The sequence below is a fragment of the Equus przewalskii genome, chromosome 14 (genome assembly GCF_037783145.1).
Source record: "Equus przewalskii isolate Varuska chromosome 14, EquPr2, whole genome shotgun sequence".
In the NCBI taxonomy this organism is placed as follows: domain Eukaryota; kingdom Metazoa; phylum Chordata; class Mammalia; order Perissodactyla; family Equidae; genus Equus; species Equus przewalskii.
The window spans coordinates 68,387,489-68,405,453 of NC_091844.1; the positions used below are offsets into that span (position 1 = coordinate 68,387,489).

Sequence of the window (17,965 nt, forward strand, 5' to 3'; positions counted from 1 at the left end):
CCTCCCCATCCTGCAGGAGGACCCAAGGTTTAGTCCCCTCAGACTGTGCTTGCCTTCAGAGCAACTGTACTCTTCTCTCTTGCTCACCGTTCATTTTCTCAAGCTCAGGTTTTAGCTTTCTTTATCTTTTTCTCTGTTTCTTTCTTCCTTCCTCCCTCCCTCCTTCTCTCTCTCTCTCTTTCTCTCCTTCCCCTCCGTCCTCCCCATCTCCCTCCCTCTCTCCCTCTCCCTTCTCTCTCTCCCTCTCTTTCCCCCTCTCCCTTTCTCCCACTCTGCTTCTCTCCCTCCCTCCCTACTCTCCCTTCCTTCCTTTTCTTTAAGAGGAAGGGTGGAAGAGGGGGTAGGAAGCATTCCTAGTGATTTCTTCATTTGAACCCAGCAATGCATTAAAAAGTATGTCCCAGGTTCAAGTTATATTTTAACAGGAGGACCCTTAGACATATGTACTCATGGTACTGCTGGAAGCAGAGGTGGATGCCACACTCTGCCAGCTTACCTGCAGGCATTAGTGCCAGCATAACTGTGAGTGTACTTTAACCCAAGGATATTATCATAGATAGGAATTTTTATCTGCTTGAGAGAAACTAAATGTTAGGAAAACAAAAGCCACTGTAATTCCCTCAGTGTGAGAGTAAAGGGTTGGGTGAGGGTGGGTCTGATCTTCAGTTGAGTTTGTGGAAACACTAACCTGGTATTCGGGTGGGGTGGGGGGGATTGAATTTTTACAGGGTGATGTTGTAGGTCTAGAGCGGGGCGGGGGAAAGACCGAGGTGATGGTGACCGAAGGTGTGACTACAGTTGCCTACACACTGGATGAAGGCCTTATCGAGTTTGGAACAGCCATTGATGACGGCAACTACACTCGGTGAGGGGCTGGGCTGATAGCTAGCAAGGTGGTAGGAAAGTCTCGTTCTGAGAGAGGAGGACCTGGGATGAGTTGTAAAACTGGCCATATCTAAAAACGACCTGGCGATCCATGGAGGAGACTGGACGAGAAGGGCAAATAAATGCCTGGCCCTCCCCTCCCCTCCCCCATGACCCCTATTCCTCCGTGTCTTCCTGACCCTGGACTCATCCCTTGTGCTTTTCTTCCTTCCCTCTCCAGGGCAACAGCCTTCTTGGAGACTCTGGAAATGACCCCAGAAACAGAGGCAATGTGGAAAACCTTGAGTAAACTGGCACTAGAGGCAAGGCAGCTACACATTGCTGAGAGGTGAGGTAGACTGTAGAAGTGAGGTGCCAGGCAGCCAGGAGGGCTGAGCACGTGGGTGTCTTACCTGTGGGCTGCTCCTGCTCAGTGTTCAGGCATTACTTCCCTTCCCATGCCAACAAATGTCATAGAACCCTTCCATAGTACACTTATTCCAAACATCCTCCCATCCTAGATTATAGAAGTATGTCTTTTATTGTTTTTTGCTTCCCCTTCTTGTAACTAAGTGCCCCTTCAAAGTTTTGAACACCCACACCCTGCAATCCATGCATGGATGTGTATGTTCCGAGTATAGTATAGGAGTGTAGTTAATAGGACAAGCTTGGGACTGACACTCTTTGAGTTCAAATTTTGGCTCCATTTACCAACATGTGTAAACTCAGAGTGGTTAACTAACCTTTCCAAGCCTTGGTTTCTTGATTATCTCTATGTAAAATGGGGATAATCATTAAATTTACCTTGTAAGATGGTAGAGAAGAATGGTAGTGGTAGTGAAGAAAAAATCAGAGAATCTGTGCAAAGAGCTACTATTTTGGCTAGGAATCATCCTTGATCCCTTTTTCCCCATACTCCCCGTGGCTAGACTATCAGCAAGTTCTCGGGACTCTGATCCAGGGTCTCCAAAACATATCCTGAGTCTCTTGGCCAGCTCTACCATCTCCACCCTTGAACAGACCAGCCCCATCTCCTACATGAAGTATTGCGAAGCCTCTTAATTAGTCTCACTGATCTGTTCTTATACCCCTATGATCCATTTATCCCGTAGCAGCTGAGGTATTAAAAACATAAATTAGATTATGTCATTTTCTTGCTCAGAACCTTCCAGGAGCTTACTATTACACGTAGTATAAAACCCAGACTCCTTTCCATTTCCTAAGGCTCTACAATATTGGCCTCTGCTTCCTTCTCATACGAGCCACCTACTTGCCCATTCGTCTCCAGCCGCACTGGCATCCTTTTGGCCCTTTGAGTGTGCCCAGCTCACTCCTGCTGCACTAGGTGTTCCCTCTGCCTGGAATAATTTTTGCTCATCTTGCCATGACTGGCTTTTTCTTATATTCAGGTCTCAGCTCAAATGCCAGCTCCTCAGATAGGCCTTCTCTGACTACCAACTTAAATAGTCACCTCAGTGACTGTCTATAATGTCACACTATTTTATTTTCTTTTTTATTCTCTCAAATTATCTTTGTTTACTAATTATGTGATTTCATTAGAAAGTAAGTTCCCTGCGATCAAGGCCCTTATCTGTCTTATCCCCTTTGTGTCTCCAGTGGCAAGAATAGTGCCTGGCACATTACAGATGTTCAGTCTGTATCTGCTGAGCCAATGAATTGATGATGATCCTATAATAACATTACAGTTACTATTATTGCTTCCATACTATAGGTGCTTTTCTGCTTTGGGCCATGTAGCAAAAGCTCGATTCCTGCATGAGACGAATGAGATTGCAGATCAAGTGTCTCGGGAATATGCAAGTATTATCCCCCCAATTCATTCAGTCTCTCAAGCTGAGATTTCTCTTAATACTCAGCCCCATGATTCCTAGCTTTCCAGTCGTGACTAATTTACACTGCCCACCTCACCTCCACCCTCAGGTTGGCCCATTTTAGAATTGCTTGCCAAACCTCAAGCCTCTAAGCCCTGTGAAATTTTTCCCAAGTCTTTTAGCTTCCATGTCTCTCTGGCCTTCCTGTCTCAGCCCACATAGACAGACTGGCTCCTGCAGCTCCAACAGAATAACCAGAACTTCCATTTTCCCTGCAGGGTGGAGAAGGAACGGACTTTTATCAGGTCCGAGCACGTCTAGCCATGCTAGAGAAGAACTACAAGCTAGCTGAAATGATCTTCTTGGAACAGGTAATGGGAGAAGAGGAACCATATGGAAGAGGGGATCAGAGGGGCAAAAAGGCAAGGCAAACTCAGGAGAGGAAAGAGCACTGGTCAGTTGGGCTTCCATAGGTTTGGGGAGAACTTTTAGAAAGGTTTGTACAGGTACTTTCAATCGTCCTTAATTTCCTCCTCTGTGTTAGTCCTTATAATTACATCTTTCTTTCCTAAACAGTCCACTATCTTCCCCTGTGCTCCAGAGCCTGTCTTTGCAATTCTTGTGCATGGAGATAGATCCAGGTTTTGTGGGCCTTGAAGTTTATACAATTTGAGGAACCCTCTTTAAGAAAAATTGCCTGGGAAGGGGCCTCTGCAAATAAGGTGCCCTAAAACTTAGCTTCTTTTATTTGCACAATAAATCCACCTCTGCTTGTACATAAGTAAAGGGTGAGGCTTTTAGCCCACATGGGCTGGCATCTTAGGCAGGCTCAGGAGAGCTTGCTGATTTCTCATCCTCGTATCTTCTTGGTGTCCCTCTTTCCTCTGCCCGGCTTCCTCTAGAATGCTGTTGAGGAGGCTATGGACATGTACCAGGAGCTACACCGTTGGGATGAGTGTATCGCTGTGGCTGAGGCCAAGGTACCAGTTCTGTCTTCTCCACAGTTATTCAGATCTTGGTTCCACTAATAGCAGAAACCTCCTCTTGTCAAGAAGGCTATAGGAACTGGAACAGGGTTGGGGCTGGGGCCTGATATGGTGAGGAGTTAGGACATTGGTGACTGGGAGGGTTTCCATTGCTGCAGTGGGATTGGAGAAACACTGGAAGCAGCAGGGTAGGAAGGAGCAGTGTGACTTCTAGTTCTTCTCTGTTGTATGTCCAGGGGCACCCAGCCCTGGAGAAGCTGCGCCGGGGTTACTACCAGTGGCTAATGGACACACAGCAAGAGGAGCGAGCAGGTGAACTGCAGGAGAGCCAAGGGGATGGGCTAGCAGCCATCAGCCTCTACCTCAAAGCTGGGCTACCTGCCAAAGCTGCTCGGCTGGTGCTGACCCAAGAGGAACTGCTGGCCAACACAGAGCTGGTAGAACACATCACCGCAGCGCTTATCAAGGGGGAACTGTATGAAAGGGTATGGCTGGCTTCCTATTCCTATCACTTATCTCCAGGGCTCAGTGCCCCTCTCATACTCAGAGGAGTCTTGGAGTGCATAGTCCTTCCCGACTGGTGGCTAAATCTCTTCCTTTTGGGACTGATACTTGATTCTTTGTGTAGTAGGGGTATCATTGTAGTAATATGGTATGTGTTAACAGGCAGGTGATCTTTTTGAGAAGATCCGAAATCCACAGCGTGCCCTAGAGTGCTATTGTAAAGGCAACGCATTCATGAAAGGTACCAGCCACCTACAATCCATCCATCACTGTTGTAGACTCTTGCCCAGTCCCCCAACTCCTATTTTGTGCATCTATAGCCAGGTCGACAGGCTTTAGTTCTCCATTCCTCTACTTCTCACCTATATCCCACACCTCATTTCCCTGTCTTACTTTTCCTGAGTCCCTTCCCTAGAAGTCTAAGCTGAATGCTGTCTCTATCTCTGGCAGCGGTGGAGCTGGCTCGGTTGGCATTCCCAGTGGAGGTGGTGAGACTGGAGGAGGCGTGGGGGGACCACTTGGTGCAGCAGAAGCAGCTTGATGCAGCCATTAATCATTACATTGAAGCCAGGTATGGTGGTATGGGGGTGCAAAGGAGATTTGGGAATAAGGTGAGAGGTGATGGGGCAAGTAAGGGCACCAAGGCCTAAAAGAAAAGAGATCTCAAAATGTAGGTTGGAGTATGCTTTTGAGGTGTCTCTACCTCTGTCCATCTTTCTCTTTCCTCACACATATTTATGCCTTTCCTAAATATGCCAGGTGCTCCATTAAGGCAATTGAGGCTGCCCTGGGTGCCCGCCAGTGGAAGAAGGCAATTTATATATTAGATCTACAGGACCGGAACACTGCGTCCAAATATTATCCTCGTGTGGCCCAACACTATGCATCTCTGCAGGAGTATGAGGTGAGGCAGAGCCCCTTTCTGCAGCCTGAGGCAATGAAGTACAGGATAACAGGGAGAGAATCTAGAAGAGGAAGTGGGGGCCATCTCAACATATCCTTCTTTCTGGGGCCCAACAGTTCACCACCCTGAATGAGAAAAAAAGAGATTTACTTCCCCTATTTCATTCCAACATGACACAGACCCCTCTCCCAGATACAGAAAGTAAGTCGCTAGCTCTCTTCGTGTGCCAGCATGAGTGATTCTTCATGAATAACTCCAACGTAGTTACAGTATAGAATTGCCTGGCATTGCAGAAATTGAGGCCCTCTTAAACGTTGATTGTATTTTCCTCATACTGTTTTGAGCTGGTCTTTTTTTCAAAACAGTAGAAAATCTGAGTCACCCATAGTCATCTTTGCTTCACTGTTATTATACGATAATGGTATCACAGGCTCTCCTCCATCCCAGCTGAGGTTTGTTCTTTCCTCCTACAGGCTGCTTTAACGCTGCTGCTCTGACCTTTTGCGTCTACCTCTCTCAACTACAGATTGCTGAGGAGCTCTACACTAAGGGAGACCGGACAAAAGATGCAATAGACATGTACACCCAAGCTGGCCGCTGGGAGCAAGCCCACAAGGTAGATAATGAGGTGGTTGTGTTGCCGCTTTCCTTAGTTTCTGACTTCCCCCCTTCACCAGGTCCCCTAAAAGCTGAGAAAGAGTTCCAAAATATAGTCTGGGTAACTTTGATCCCTAGCCTCCGGGAAAGGCAAGGATGAAGAGAGGCCCTTGTTCCCAAACCTGAAGAGAGTGAATGGGCTTGGGAGCTGGAGAATCTGATGTACCACTCCTGAAGCCCTGTTCACATTGGTAACTTCGTTCTCGCTTCTGCTCCCAGACCCCAGTGGGTACAGTAGGAGTAAGGTAATGGGAATGTATGCCCCCAGCAAAGGGTATCTCTGACCCTCGTGCCTTAGCAGAATATAGTTCCTACTCTGCTCCTTACAGACTTGGAATTCCCTGAACTGAGTAGGAGAGTGGCAGTAACCAAACTCCTGTGGTTGTTGGGAAAGTTCAGAGTTCCTAAGAAAACAGGTTCCCTTGAAGCCTCACTTCCCTGACTACTCTGCATGTCCCTCCGCTTCCCTTGGGGTACCTGGCTCTGTGAGGCTTCTCTGACTCTGTGCGTCTACATAGCTGGCGATGAAGTGCATGAGACCAGAAGATGTATCAGTGCTCTATATCACCCAGGCTCAGGAGATGGAGAAGCAGGGCAAGTACCGTGAGGCTGAAAGGTGAGCTGTGGCCCCAAAGGAGATGTGGAGGGAGATGAGGCTTCAGGGCTGGAGGAAGGGACAGGGTCTGAGGATATGTGCCTTCTGCCCAGAAAGCAGTGACAAGATCTCTTAGGACCCTAACAGCAGGAATCTGGGTCTAGGAGGTCCCAGCTGTATCTCCCATCCCCAGGCTATATGTAACAGTGGAAGAGCCTGATCTTGCCATCACCATGTTCAAAAAGCACAAGTTGTATGATGATATGATCCGGCTAGTAGGGAAGCACCACCCAGATCTCCTCAGTGATACACACCTACATCTGGGCAAGGTGAGCCCTTCTCCTGTTCTTGCCTGTCTCTTCCCCAAACAGGCTCCCCTTCCTCCTCTCTCTATTCTAACCTACCTTTCCCCAGGAGCTGGAGGCTGAAGGCCGACTACCAGAGGCTGAGTATCACTACCTCGAGGCCCAGGAATGGAAGGCAACAGTGAACATGTACCGGTCCAATGGGCTTTGGGAAGAGGCCTACCGGGTAAGGACTCCAGGCCACGCTCAGGAGTACATCCACCCTTCTTTTGCCACTCTCAACTGACTATCTAATTCTAAACTGGTTGTGAGCGTCTTTGAAAAATGTCCACAGCTAGGGCCGGCCCTGTGGCTGAGTGGTTAAGTTCACATGCTCCGCTTTGGTGGCCACAGGGTTTCACCAGTTCAGATGCTGGGTGCTGACCTAGCACCACTCATCAAGCCAGGAGGCAGCGTCCCACATAACAGAGCCAGAAGGACCTACAACTAGAATATACAGCTATGTACTGGGGGGCATTGGGGAGAAGAAGAAGAAGAAAAAAAAAAAGATTGGCAACAGATGTTAGCTCAGGTGCCTGTCTTACAAAAAGAAAATCTCCACACCTATACACAGTATTTTTCATACAGTTTTAAGGGTTTGTGGACTACCTGAAATCCATTCTTGGACCCTAAGCAAGTTAAGAGACCCTGAAACTTAGTCCTCTTCCTATTGTTCTAGAACAGGTACCTCATCCTTGTCAAAGCTGAAGTCAGATCAGAGATGAGAAGGGAGTAACCGTGTACCCCTGTGTTGAAGGATTGCCAGGTGGCTTTGCTTTACAGGTGGCCAAGGCTCATGGAGGAGCTAATGCCCACAAACATGTGGCCTATCTGTGGGCAAAGAGCCTGGGAGGAGAGGCTGCAGTTAGACTGCTTAATAAGCTGGGACTCCTGGAAGCTGCTATTGACCACGCTGCTGACAACTGGTGAGGCCCTAAGCCTTCTTCTCTCCATTGGCCTAGTTCCAGACAGAGCCTCCATATAGGGAAAGAAATGTGGTGGGTAACTGAAAAGCATTTCTAAAAACTGAGGTGAGAGTGAAGAAATGTGGAAGGGAGAGATCCTTGAAAGGACTTAACAGAGAGGCAAGAATGAATTAGTAATTCTGCTCCTGTTCCCCAGGGGCTCAGAACAGTGTTTAATCTTTGGCTGGTCTATGGAGAAATGTGGAGAGAGAACAGCTTTTAAAGCTAAAATGCACTAAGCCAGTGACTTACTTCTGAGTAATGGAAGTATGATTCTGTTAAATGGAAAATGAACTTTTCTTAAGCAAATGTTACGAACACCAGTAGTCGTCCTGCCTCAGTCAGACTAAGGGTAGCCTGACTCGTTTTTGAGAGACTGTTTTTCTGCTAATGTGCATGTGGCTCAGAAGGAGGTGGTGGGAGCACCAAGAACCCTTCCTACCCCTGTCCAGGTAGTGCTGCGAGGCTCCCTCCTCCCTCCTGCTCCCTCCTTCCTCCCACTGTTTCACAGTCCGCTGGTCTTGGGGAAGCACAGGCCTTTCCAAGTGTCTTCTGATCCATGTCTTCCTTTACATCTCTCTGTGCTTCTCTGTCATTTCATATCAACTATCATTCTTAATCTTTCCCCTTTCCTCCTCTCAGTCCTTGCCCTGTCTCTGTTTTCTTTTGCCCGCTGTTTCTCTTTTCCTCTTATAAAAGGAAGTATTGAGTAGGCATACTTTATCTGCACCTTCCATTTCAGCTCCTTTGAATTTGCTTTTGAACTCTCTCGGCTGGCGCTCAAGCACAAAACCCCTGAGATTCATCTCAGATACGCTATGTACCTGGAGGATGAGGTATGGATGTGGTCCTTCTCCATTGCTTTTGACCCTGACCACAGAGCCCTCCTTTCCATCCCCAGCCCACTGCCCATCAAACCTCCTGTGTCTCTGGGTTGCCTGTGATCCCAGTCTCCTTCTCATCATGTGTGGCTGCCTTTCTCTCCCTCTAGGGTAAATTTGAAGAAGCTGAAGCTGAATTCATCAGGGCTGGTAAACCCAAGGAAGCAGTCCTCATGTGAGTTACCCCATAAATTCCTTAATTCTGTCCTCCCAGGCATAGCCCAGGATCTTACAATGTTATCTTCACCTTCATCTAAACCTAGTACTGATAAATCTCATATCCCCTCAATGACATGGCTGTTTGCCTGTCATTGTTGAGACTTCAATCTCATTTGGGAGCAGGTTTGTCCATAACCAGGATTGGGAGGCAGCTCAGCGTGTGGCTGAGGCCCATGACCCTGACAGCGTCGCTGAGGTGCTCGTGGGGCAGGCCCGGGGGGCCTTGGAGGAGAAGGACTTTCAGAAAGCAGAAGGGCTGCTGCTTCGGGCCCAGAGACCAGGCCTGGCCCTCAATTATTATAAGGTGGGTCACTGGATTCAGGGCCTTGAGGGGAGGGTCAGAGGAGATGAGAGCCCACAGAGTGCTACACTGACCCCTGGTACTGAGAGAGCTCCAGAAGGTTAGCATTTGGGAGGGGGAAGGAGAGATAATAGGAAGGAGAGAATCCAAGGACCCAGAGATCAGTGGCTCATAGCACCTGTGTGGCAGTGGGAAGCTGTCATGCCTGCCTCTGCCCTCCTCATACCTGGAAATCTGAGCAGGAGGCTGGATTATGGAGTGATGCCCTGCGGATCTGCAAGGACTACATGCCTGGCCAGCTGGAGGCTCTGCAGGAAGAGTATGAGCGGGAGGCTACAAAGAAGGGGGCCAGGTATGAAGCCAGGCGGCCAGGAAATGTTGGCAAGGTTGGAGGCTGGGTCACAAGGTGTACACAGGATAGGCCATGCTGCCCCTCCCCATTCCTGGTCACAAGCACTCTCCTCTCAACAGGGGCATGGAGGGACTAGTGGAACAAGCTCGACACTGGGAACAGGCTGGAGAGTATAGCCGTGCAGTCGACTGTTACCTCAAAGTGCGGGACTCAGGAAGCAGCAGCCTGGTGGAGAAGTGCTGGATGAAGGTGAGGCCTGTCACACATTTCCTGGCCCTCCGCTTCCCCAGGCCTCCATTCACACCCAGCATTCCTTCTCAGACATCCGTCTTTTTCGTCCTGTGTCTTTTTGTTTCAGTCAGGTAGCAGGTATGTAATGAGTGCTTGCTAGATGCTAGATCTAGAACCTATGAAGGCTACAACAGGGCATATAAGATAGAACTCTGACAACTAGAAATTGGGGGAAGTTAGACTAACACATGGCTCAATTAATTAATATTGTATCTGAGTGAAGACTAAAGTGTGTGATTCAAAATGGAGTTTAGAGAAAGGTGAGATCTCTGTGGGCTGAGGGCCTTGAGGAGGCTTTGTGAGGGAGGAGGTGGGCCTGGGACTGGAGCTGAAAGGGCAAATCCAAGCCTTGGAGCTGAGGCTAGAGGGAGGCCACGAAGAAAGCAGAGGCTCCTCCTCTACCCAGCAGCTCCTGAAAAGCAGCCTCTAGCAGAGTAAGCCCAGCCAATAGGTTTCATCAATTCTGAGACACATATATGATCACATTTTAGGACCTTTGAAATCGGGATACATCTGTAGTTTAAATGATGTGCCTTGGATTCAGGAAATATGGTATTAGGACTTATGAGGGGGCAAGATTGATCAGCCCCCTAAATAAAATGTTGGTGTGATGATGCCCCTGCAGAATTTCCCTTAGGTTTCTGAGGCCTTGTAATTGAAGAGCCCCTAGAAGTTGGAGGGGAAGGAAGTAGAAAGAAGAAGTGATGATTGCTTGTATGAGTTTAGCAGATTTTAATCAGCAAGTATTTACTAAGCATCTGCTGTGTCTTACTCGGGCATTGTCCACTGGGGTCTGTGTATGACTATACCTTCTTTGGATTAGTCAGAGGATGGCTTCCTGGATGGGGGCACTTTAAGCTTTGAAGGATTTGGCAGGTAAAGAAAGAGGCAAGAATAGGTGGGGGAAAGACCAGGAGGTTTAGCATAGACTATAGCTAAATTGGACCATATGGAAATTAAAATCTGCTCAGGATGTCAGCACCAGAATGGAAATAGAATGAGCTTATAGAACGCTTGGGTTTGTAGAATTGCTGAGTTTTAGGGTTGGAAGGTGTCTCCAAGATCATCTAGACCAGCACTGTCCAACTGAAAAATAATGCAAGTCACATAGGTAAGTCACACATGTAATTTAAAATTTTCTAGCAGCCTCATTCAAATAAGTAAAAAAGATACAGGTGAAAATAATTTTAACATATTTTATTTAATCCAATATATCTAAACTATTATTTCAACATGTAATCAATATATTTTACATTCTTTTTTTCATAGTAAAGTGTCTTTGAAATCCAGTGTGTATTTAAGCTTACAGCACATCTCAGTTGGGACTAGCCACATGTGACTAGTGCTTCTGTTCTGGACAGTACGTATCTACACTCACCATAACTCTTACAGATGAAGAAACTGAGGCTCAGAAAAGCCCAACACAAATAGTTGCAGAATGCCCTGGACTCATATTTTAGGAGTTCTTTCTCTATACCATGCTACCAAGATTCTGTTTGTGACAAAGACTTGAGAAACCAGTTTGTCAAAGGTGGCAGGACCAAATGCAGTGACCTCAGACAGCAAAGAGAGTGTCTGAAAGAAGATGAGCTGAGAGGAACAGATAGGTCCACTGATGGTCATTTAAAGGCACAATGGACCATGAGGCAGTTTTGGCCCAGGAACGTGGAAGGTGAGGGAGAGTGCAAGAGAGAAAGTTGGCAACTGGAGAGAAAAAATAGATCAGGCCGAGGAGCCCCAGCGGTATTTGTCTCTCCTACCCATTTCCATCTTCTGTTCAACCACACAGGCAGCCGAACTCTCCATCAAGTTTCTGCCTCCCCAACGCAGTCTGGAAGTAGTTCGGGCTGTAGGACCTCAGCTGATTGGAATTGGAAAGCACAGTGCAGTAAGTAGGGTGCTGGGACTGAAAAGAAATAGATTCTACAGAGATGGGTGGAATGGTGACATCTACACCCAGCAAAGTGTGTGAGGTGGGTTTCTTGGCACACATGGCATGCAGTTCTGGGGAAACAGGAGAGCTCACAGAGGAAAGACTAGGGAGTGAAGGGGAAAGATGGCCTCCAATCTCTGATTTCCCCCCATGCAGGCTGCAGAGCTCTATCTGAACCTGGACCTAGTCAAGGAAGCGATCGATGCTTTCATTGAGGGTGAGGAGTGGAACAAGGCCAAGCGTGTGGCCAAGGAGTTAGATCCACGGTAAGCTCACAACCCCTCCTCAGTGGGAAATTCTCTTTTACTTCCTTTTGTAAAGACTGGGCGAAAGTTCTCACAGGAAGGGTGTGCGTCCCTGGACCATGAAATGTGAGATCTGATACATCTTCACAGGTATGAAGACTATGTGGACCAGCATTATAAAGAGTTCCTCAAGAACCAGGGCAAAGTGGACTCGGTGAGACTTGCAGAGTTAGCAGGAGGCAGAAGGCTCAAGAGATTCTCTCCCTCTTCTCCGCCTCGTGTCATCTCTTCCCTCATGTAACTGTGTCTTTTCAACTGATCCATAGCTGGTGGGTGTGGATGTCGTGGCTGCTTTGGACCTGTATGTGGAGCAGGGCCAGTGGGACAAGTGCATTGACACGGCTACCAAGCAGGTACTGTTCTTTTCCTCCTGTTCCCAGCTCTTCTGTACATTTTCCCTTGACTCCTCACCTGCCCGAGAGCTGTATCCGTCTTACTCCCGCCAAAGCTCAAACCCCAAAGATCTCTAATCAGCATCAGAGAGTTCAGTCTCTCACACTCTGAAGTTGGGGTCAAAGGCCTACCTGGGCCTGGCTTGTATATGCCCTTTGCCTCCTAAACAAATCCACACCTTCAACTCCCCACCCGACCCTCACTGTCTGGTCTTACTGATCCCAATCTCCCCATGCTTTTCCTTCACCCCTGGGACAGAACTACAAGATTCTGCACAAGTACGTAGCATTGTATGCGACTCACCTGATCCGAGAAGGTGGCTATGCCCAGGCACTGGCCCTGTATGTGCAACACGGAGCCCCTGCTAACCCACAGGTACCAGCCTGCTCCTTGGGGCGAATGTTTGCTCGAGGAAAGTCTTACCTTCTCTTCAAGAACTACCCATCTTGGGGCTGGCCCTGTGGCCGAGTGGTTAGGTTCGCACGCTCCGCTGCAGGCGGCCCAGTGTTTTGTTGGTTTGAATCCTGGGCGCGGACATGGCACTGCTCATCAGACCATGCTGAGGCAGCGTCCCACATGCCACAGCTAGAAGGACCCACAACGAAGAATATACAACTGTGTACCAGGGGGCTTTGGGGAGAAAAAGGAAAAAAATAAAATATTTAAAAAAAAAAAAAAGAACTACGCAGCCTCTCAGGAACTGTCTTCTCAAAGGATTCTTTCATTAGTATCATTCCCAGAGACCCCACCTAGTCTCTTCTGAAATATACAGCCTCTGGAGAATTTACCCTTTGAAGAAACACCCAACCTCCCCATGCTCTTAGCTAATACACAGGGAACAGTCTTTCAGAGAGGAATCCTGCACACACCTCTAGGGCCTTATTAACTTCCTCCAGAGAATAAACACCGCTCTCCTATCTGAGCATCACAGCTCTCTAGAATATTAGCCCATTAACTCCGTGACTGTGCATTCACATTCACACATTTTCCCACACTCACAAAGCACCAATTAGTAAGAAATAGTTATTTTCTTACTCTTCTTTCTCATCCCTAAAAATAATAAACACTTTCTGCGTTATTGTCCCCTTCCTTCTCTACATACATATTTACAGCCTGTTTTCCTCTCTTTGGCCCCACTTCCACTGACTTTTTCTTCTAGTTAGCCCCTTCTCACTCAGCTCTCCTTTCCCCCTCTACTTCCAGAACTTCAACATCTACAAAAGGATCTTCACTGACATGGTGAGCTCACCTGGGACCAACAGTGCTGAGGCCTATCACAACTGGGCTGATCTTCGGGATGTCCTCTTCAACCTGGTGAGGAAGTCCGGTCAACAACAGAGTGAAAAGGCTACTCCACCTGTCCCTGTCCTCGTCTCTTCTTTCATGCACATGAACCTTTACCCTCAGATGTATTGTACCTTCCTCTGTCCAGGTGGCCATCAGTTGACCACTCTATGGCCCTGGCATCCTCTGACCCCTGACCCAGGCTGTGGCTCTTCTGCTCTAGTGTGAAAACCTGGTGAAGTCCAGTGAGGCGAACTCTCCAGCCCATGAGGAGTTTGAGACGATGCTGCTGATTGCTCATTACTATGCCACTCGCTCTGCGGCCCAGAGTGTCAAACAGCTGGTGAGATGGAGGCGGAAGGAGTATTCAGTCTTATGGACACATCTTCCAGCATATGAAGTTGAATGAATTCAAGTTCTGGATTCTCAAGCTTGGCCCACTTCTCTCCTAGCTTCTCTTCTCTTTAAATGAATCTTTAACCCTGGCTGAGATGGTTTTCTTCCTGTACTCCTTTGACCTTCTTAGAGCTCTGGGCTCACACTGTTCCAGCCACATTATGCTTAAACATTCAAATCCCATGATTTCTGTATTGACCTCTTATAATATATACATACCTTTGGCTTATTCATGATAGTATATTGTATATTTAGTTCCTATACTAGGATGATAGAATTCTAGAAGTGGAAGGAAATTTAGAAATAATCTAGGCCCAGTTCTCTTGTGCAGATGAAGAAAACTAAGACCCAGAACTGCTTCAAATCCAGAGCAATTTAATTTTCATTGTTGGTTTTCTGGTTCTGTGGTTGCCTTAGTTATAAGATATTGGTCTGGTAGCCCAGTCACTATAGTGCCAGGATCATAATGCTCTGACTTTAATCTGTAGGAAACTGTGGCTGCCAGGCTTTCTGTTTCTCTCTTACGTCACACCCAACTACTACCTGCAGACAAGGCCTTCTATGAAGCAGGCGTTGCTGCCAAGGTGAGCTGGGACAAGGAAGGGTGGGGCCGAGGAAATAAGGAAATGAAAAGTTGGAAAGTAAACTATCCCATCTGCTCAGGTAGTTCAGAGCTGAGTGTGGGCTGATGTTATGGAAGATATTGTTTTCCTGTATCTTCCTGGATTCTTCCCCTTGCATCCTGGAAAAGCAGTGTCCAGCCCAGCTGCTCACTCCTACTTGCAACTTTTCTGTGTTGCAGGCAGTTGGCTGGGAGAACATGGCATTCATCTTCCTCAACCGCTTTTTGGATCTGACTGATGTGAGTAGGCAAGTTGTGTCCAGAGGTTGGGAGGTTTTGCCGGTCACGAGCTGTGCCTATCTCATGGCTGCCCACTCTGCCACAGGCAATCGAAGAAGGCACTCTGGATGCCCTTGACCACTCTGACTTTCAGGACACAGACATTCCCTTTGAGGTGCCACTCCCAGCCAAGCAGCACATACCGGTAAGGGCACAGGACTGAAGAATGGGAGGCCTTACCAGTGTGAGTGCACTGAGAAGAGAGGACATTTTAGGTTGGTCTTCCCAACCCTTTGTAATGGGCATCAGTCAGCAACATCTTTGGAAGGGCCTCAGCCCTCACCATTCCTTCAGAGGAAAAAGCTAAAGCTGTGACTGTGACCCCCAGTCCAAGGAGACTCATTTATGGGTAAAACGTGGTGCACAGGATGATGGCTTAGCAAACCCCCTCACTCACCACCCTCCACTTGCCCTGCCCTGCGTGAAGCTGCTGCTCCCTCTGTCCTTCCCAGGAGGCTCAGAGAGAAGAGGTTCGAGACTGGGTGCTCACAGTCTCAATGGACCAGCGGCTGGAACAAGTCCTGCCTCGGGATGAGCGCGGTGCCTATGAAGCTTCCCTGGTGGCAGCAAGCACTGGAGTTCGGGCACTGCCCTGCCTCATTACCGGTACAGAACCCTACAGCACCTCATATTCTGTGGTGGGTAGAAAGGAGGGAAAAACGGCAGGATCAAGAAACTATTTTACTGTGATTCAGTAAAGGATGCAGAAGACAAGAACATCGTACTTTGTACCCAAAATTGCTCATTGTTTTCCCTCCTCAGTCCCTCTCAAACCCCAGTTCATTTTTTTTTTCTTCCCCGACAGGATACCCCATTCTGAGGAACAAAATTGAATTTAAGCGGCCAGGGAAAGCAGCTAACAAGGACAACTGGAATAAGTTCCTTATGGCTATCAAGGTTAGACAGGAAGACTTGAAGGATGAGGGTAGGGAGAGCAGCACTGAAGAAAAACAACAAACCACCAGAAGGGTGGGTGGGATCGTCAAGAAGGCAGCTGCAGGCCCTGAATCCTGCTCCCCAGACTGAGATGGAGCTGATTGTCTTTATATCAGGAATGTTTTCTCAGCACTAATGAGTTCCTCTCATCTTCTTTCCTTGTCCTCACAGACCTCCCACAGCCCGGTGTGCCAGGATGTGCTGAAATTCATCAGTCAGTGGTGTGGAGGGCTACCCAGCACCAGCTTTTCTTTTCAGTAACTGGTAGAGCTCAGGGAAGAATTTCTTAGTATTCTCTCACATTAAAGTCTTGTAACTGAGACCACTGTATTCTTTGATCAAGGTCACCCCCAACACCAGCCCAGTGTCCTTTTCCCCCCAAAAGAATCATAATCAAGTAGAAGAAAAAAGTTCTTTTATTACAATTGTTTCTATCATCCTAGGGGTCAGTTGGAAAACCCCTGTGGACTGAGCCTCTGGTCAGCACCTGCTTGATAGGAGGGAGAGCCTGGGTCAGAGGGCACACAGCATAGCAAAGGACTCGACCCAGTTCTAAGAGTGGTTCCCTGCCCCCACCCTTTTCCCAGACCACAGTCCTCAGGGCCCATTACCTGTCCTAAGCCCAACTTTTCCGTGATGCCTGGATTTCTTGATTTTGATCCAGTAGCTGCTCATTTTCCTGCCTTTTAAATTTAGGAAGTTCAAGCTCCGTCAGTTCCTCCAGCTGCAGAAGAGGGTGGAGTTAGTACTCTGGCCCTGAATTATAGTTCAGCATCTTTTCAACACAGCCAATCTGTGTTAAATGAACCCTTCCTGTTCATCTTCCTTACCTGCCCCTGTAGTCCTTCCTTCTTGCAGGGCCCAACCCCACGTAGAGTGAGTGCAGCCACACAGCAGTAACCAGACAGAGCAGCCTCTGCTGCAGACATGAGCAAAGAAGGGATCCAGAGAGCCAAGGCTGTATCCTAAAAGGCAAAGAGGAATGGTGGGGGACTAAGAGGGAGCAGGGCAGGAGTGGAAAGTGGGGGCACATTAAAAGGGCAGGACCAAGGCTCTGTGGACTGCAAAAAGGCTGAGAATGGACTCACATAGATTCTTGTGGGGTCAAAGGAGCAGTCAGTTTGTCCTGGCCCCTGGTCCAAGGGTAGCAAAGGATCCAGCAGTCCTGGATGACAGTCAGCAATAAGACGGCGGCCACCATTGGCCACAGTGAGTGACACAGCAAGGAGGAGGCCCAGCGAGCAGGCAGCAGACATGAGCAGGTTCAGGAGAGCTAGTGCCAGCAGGGCCCAGTGCTGATGAGGGCACAAGATCTGGGTGAGCAGCCTAGAGGTGGCTGACTCTCCCCCTGAGTAGACTCCTGAGGTTTCTCTATTTGAAGCCCCTCTTCCTACTTAAAGATGAAGCTGTCAAGCCCCCATTTCCCTGACTCCAGGCCTACTCATTAAAGCTCCAGAATCCCCTCTCACCAGTCGTGGGCGAAGAAGGTTCCTGGATGCCAAGAGGGCCACAAGTCCCACGGAAACACTCTGGAAGACACAAAGCCTGAGGCCCGCGCTGCGCTCCGCGCCGCCCTCCTGCAGCCCCGTCCCACCCCGCCCGCGGCGCTCACCAGCAGCCCTGAGCCCACGGAGATGACATTGGCGGTAGTGTACTCCGGGGTGACGGCGCCGCGAGGATTGGCCACGTGCCGCAGGACGGTGCCGTGCAGCACGGCCCCCAGCAGCAGGTTCAGGTGGCCCACCAAGATCAATGCGAGGCCCACGCGCATAAGCCGCCGGGGGCCCCGGGCAGCGTCTGCAAAGCAGGGGGTAGGGGCAGGCCTGAGCCCGGAGAGGAACCGCGGGGCCCCGGGCGGCCGCCCCACGCTAACAAGGGGCTATAGGAGGGGTCGAGGGTAGGCGCAGGGGAACGAGACCGCAGGGGCCGGAAGTTACCGAATCTGCAGAGGCGGCAGCACCTCATCCCGTCCCCGGGCGCCTCGCCGCCGGCAGCTCTACCTGGCCCCGGCCCCGGCCCCTCCCTCGCTCTCCCAGAGGCCAGTTCCGCCCGATTGCTACCTGGAGGCCCAACCTCCGCGCCCCGCGCCCCCTAGCGGGGAAGGCGCAAACACACACGACGC

The 17,965-nt window shown here is 49.0% G+C and overlaps 2 protein-coding genes across 7 annotated transcripts in view; one reads left to right on the forward strand and one right to left on the reverse strand.

Annotated features, from left to right (window-relative positions):
* IFT172 (intraflagellar transport 172) overlaps positions 1–16,165 on the forward strand; it is a 32,500-nt gene extending 16,335 nt beyond the window's left edge. Inside the window, exons 17-48 of one of the 4 annotated variants that reach the window (XR_011526171.1) lie at positions 729–865; positions 1,106–1,213; positions 2,597–2,681; positions 2,975–3,067; positions 3,599–3,676; positions 3,919–4,167; positions 4,349–4,427; positions 4,637–4,757; positions 4,946–5,090; positions 5,617–5,706; positions 6,266–6,363; positions 6,536–6,671; positions 6,757–6,873; positions 7,470–7,612; positions 8,394–8,487; positions 8,643–8,707; positions 8,875–9,055; positions 9,295–9,404; positions 9,524–9,653; positions 11,485–11,583; positions 11,785–11,894; positions 12,024–12,087; positions 12,200–12,286; positions 12,585–12,701; positions 13,530–13,640; positions 13,759–13,953; positions 14,495–14,590; positions 14,809–14,868; positions 14,954–15,052; positions 15,360–15,513; positions 15,713–15,804; positions 16,015–16,165. Coding sequence is in view for 2 of the 4 variants with exons in the window: in XM_008512985.2 (XP_008511207.1) it covers positions 729–865; positions 1,106–1,213; positions 2,597–2,681; positions 2,975–3,067; positions 3,599–3,676; positions 3,919–4,167; positions 4,349–4,427; positions 4,637–4,757; positions 4,946–5,090; positions 5,617–5,706; positions 6,266–6,363; positions 6,536–6,671; positions 6,757–6,873; positions 7,470–7,612; positions 8,394–8,487; positions 8,643–8,707; positions 8,875–9,055; positions 9,295–9,404; positions 9,524–9,653; positions 11,485–11,583; positions 11,785–11,894; positions 12,024–12,087; positions 12,200–12,286; positions 12,585–12,701; positions 13,530–13,640; positions 13,834–13,953; positions 14,495–14,590; positions 14,809–14,868; positions 14,954–15,052; positions 15,360–15,513; positions 15,713–15,804; positions 16,015–16,104 (3,558 nt within the window). In the remaining 2 variants the exon portion in view is untranslated. The remainder of the gene's footprint in view (positions 1–728; positions 866–1,105; positions 1,214–2,596; positions 2,682–2,974; positions 3,068–3,598; positions 3,677–3,918; positions 4,168–4,348; positions 4,428–4,636; positions 4,758–4,945; positions 5,091–5,616; positions 5,707–6,265; positions 6,364–6,535; positions 6,672–6,756; positions 6,874–7,469; positions 7,613–8,393; positions 8,488–8,642; positions 8,708–8,874; positions 9,056–9,294; positions 9,405–9,523; positions 9,654–11,484; positions 11,584–11,784; positions 11,895–12,023; positions 12,088–12,199; positions 12,287–12,584; positions 12,702–13,529; positions 13,641–13,758; positions 13,954–14,494; positions 14,591–14,808; positions 14,869–14,953; positions 15,053–15,359; positions 15,514–15,712; positions 15,805–16,014) is intronic. The other 3 variants (XM_008512985.2, XR_011526172.1, XM_070572990.1) reach the window with 3 other exon arrangements.
* A 76-nt stretch (positions 16,166–16,241) lies between these two features.
* KRTCAP3 (keratinocyte associated protein 3) lies at positions 16,242–17,922 on the reverse strand. Of its 3 annotated transcripts, none has more exons than XM_008512988.2 (7): positions 17,781–17,922; positions 17,456–17,640; positions 17,313–17,372; positions 16,932–17,138; positions 16,674–16,808; positions 16,455–16,567; positions 16,242–16,330 (listed from the first exon to the last, which is right to left on the reverse strand). In XM_008512988.2, exons 1-6 carry the CDS (start codon positions 17,806–17,808, stop codon positions 16,460–16,462), a joined length of 723 nt encoding a protein of 240 aa, XP_008511210.1. In that variant the 5' UTR covers positions 17,809–17,922; the 3' UTR covers positions 16,242–16,330; positions 16,455–16,459. The 3 variants fall into 3 exon arrangements, with proteins under 3 accessions (XP_008511210.1, XP_070429154.1, XP_008511211.1); XM_070573053.1 differs by having other exon boundaries at positions 16,932–17,008; positions 17,313–17,388; positions 17,781–17,921; XM_008512989.2 differs by having other exon boundaries at positions 16,242–16,333; positions 17,781–17,920.
* Positions 17,923–17,965: the final 43 nt, after the last annotated feature.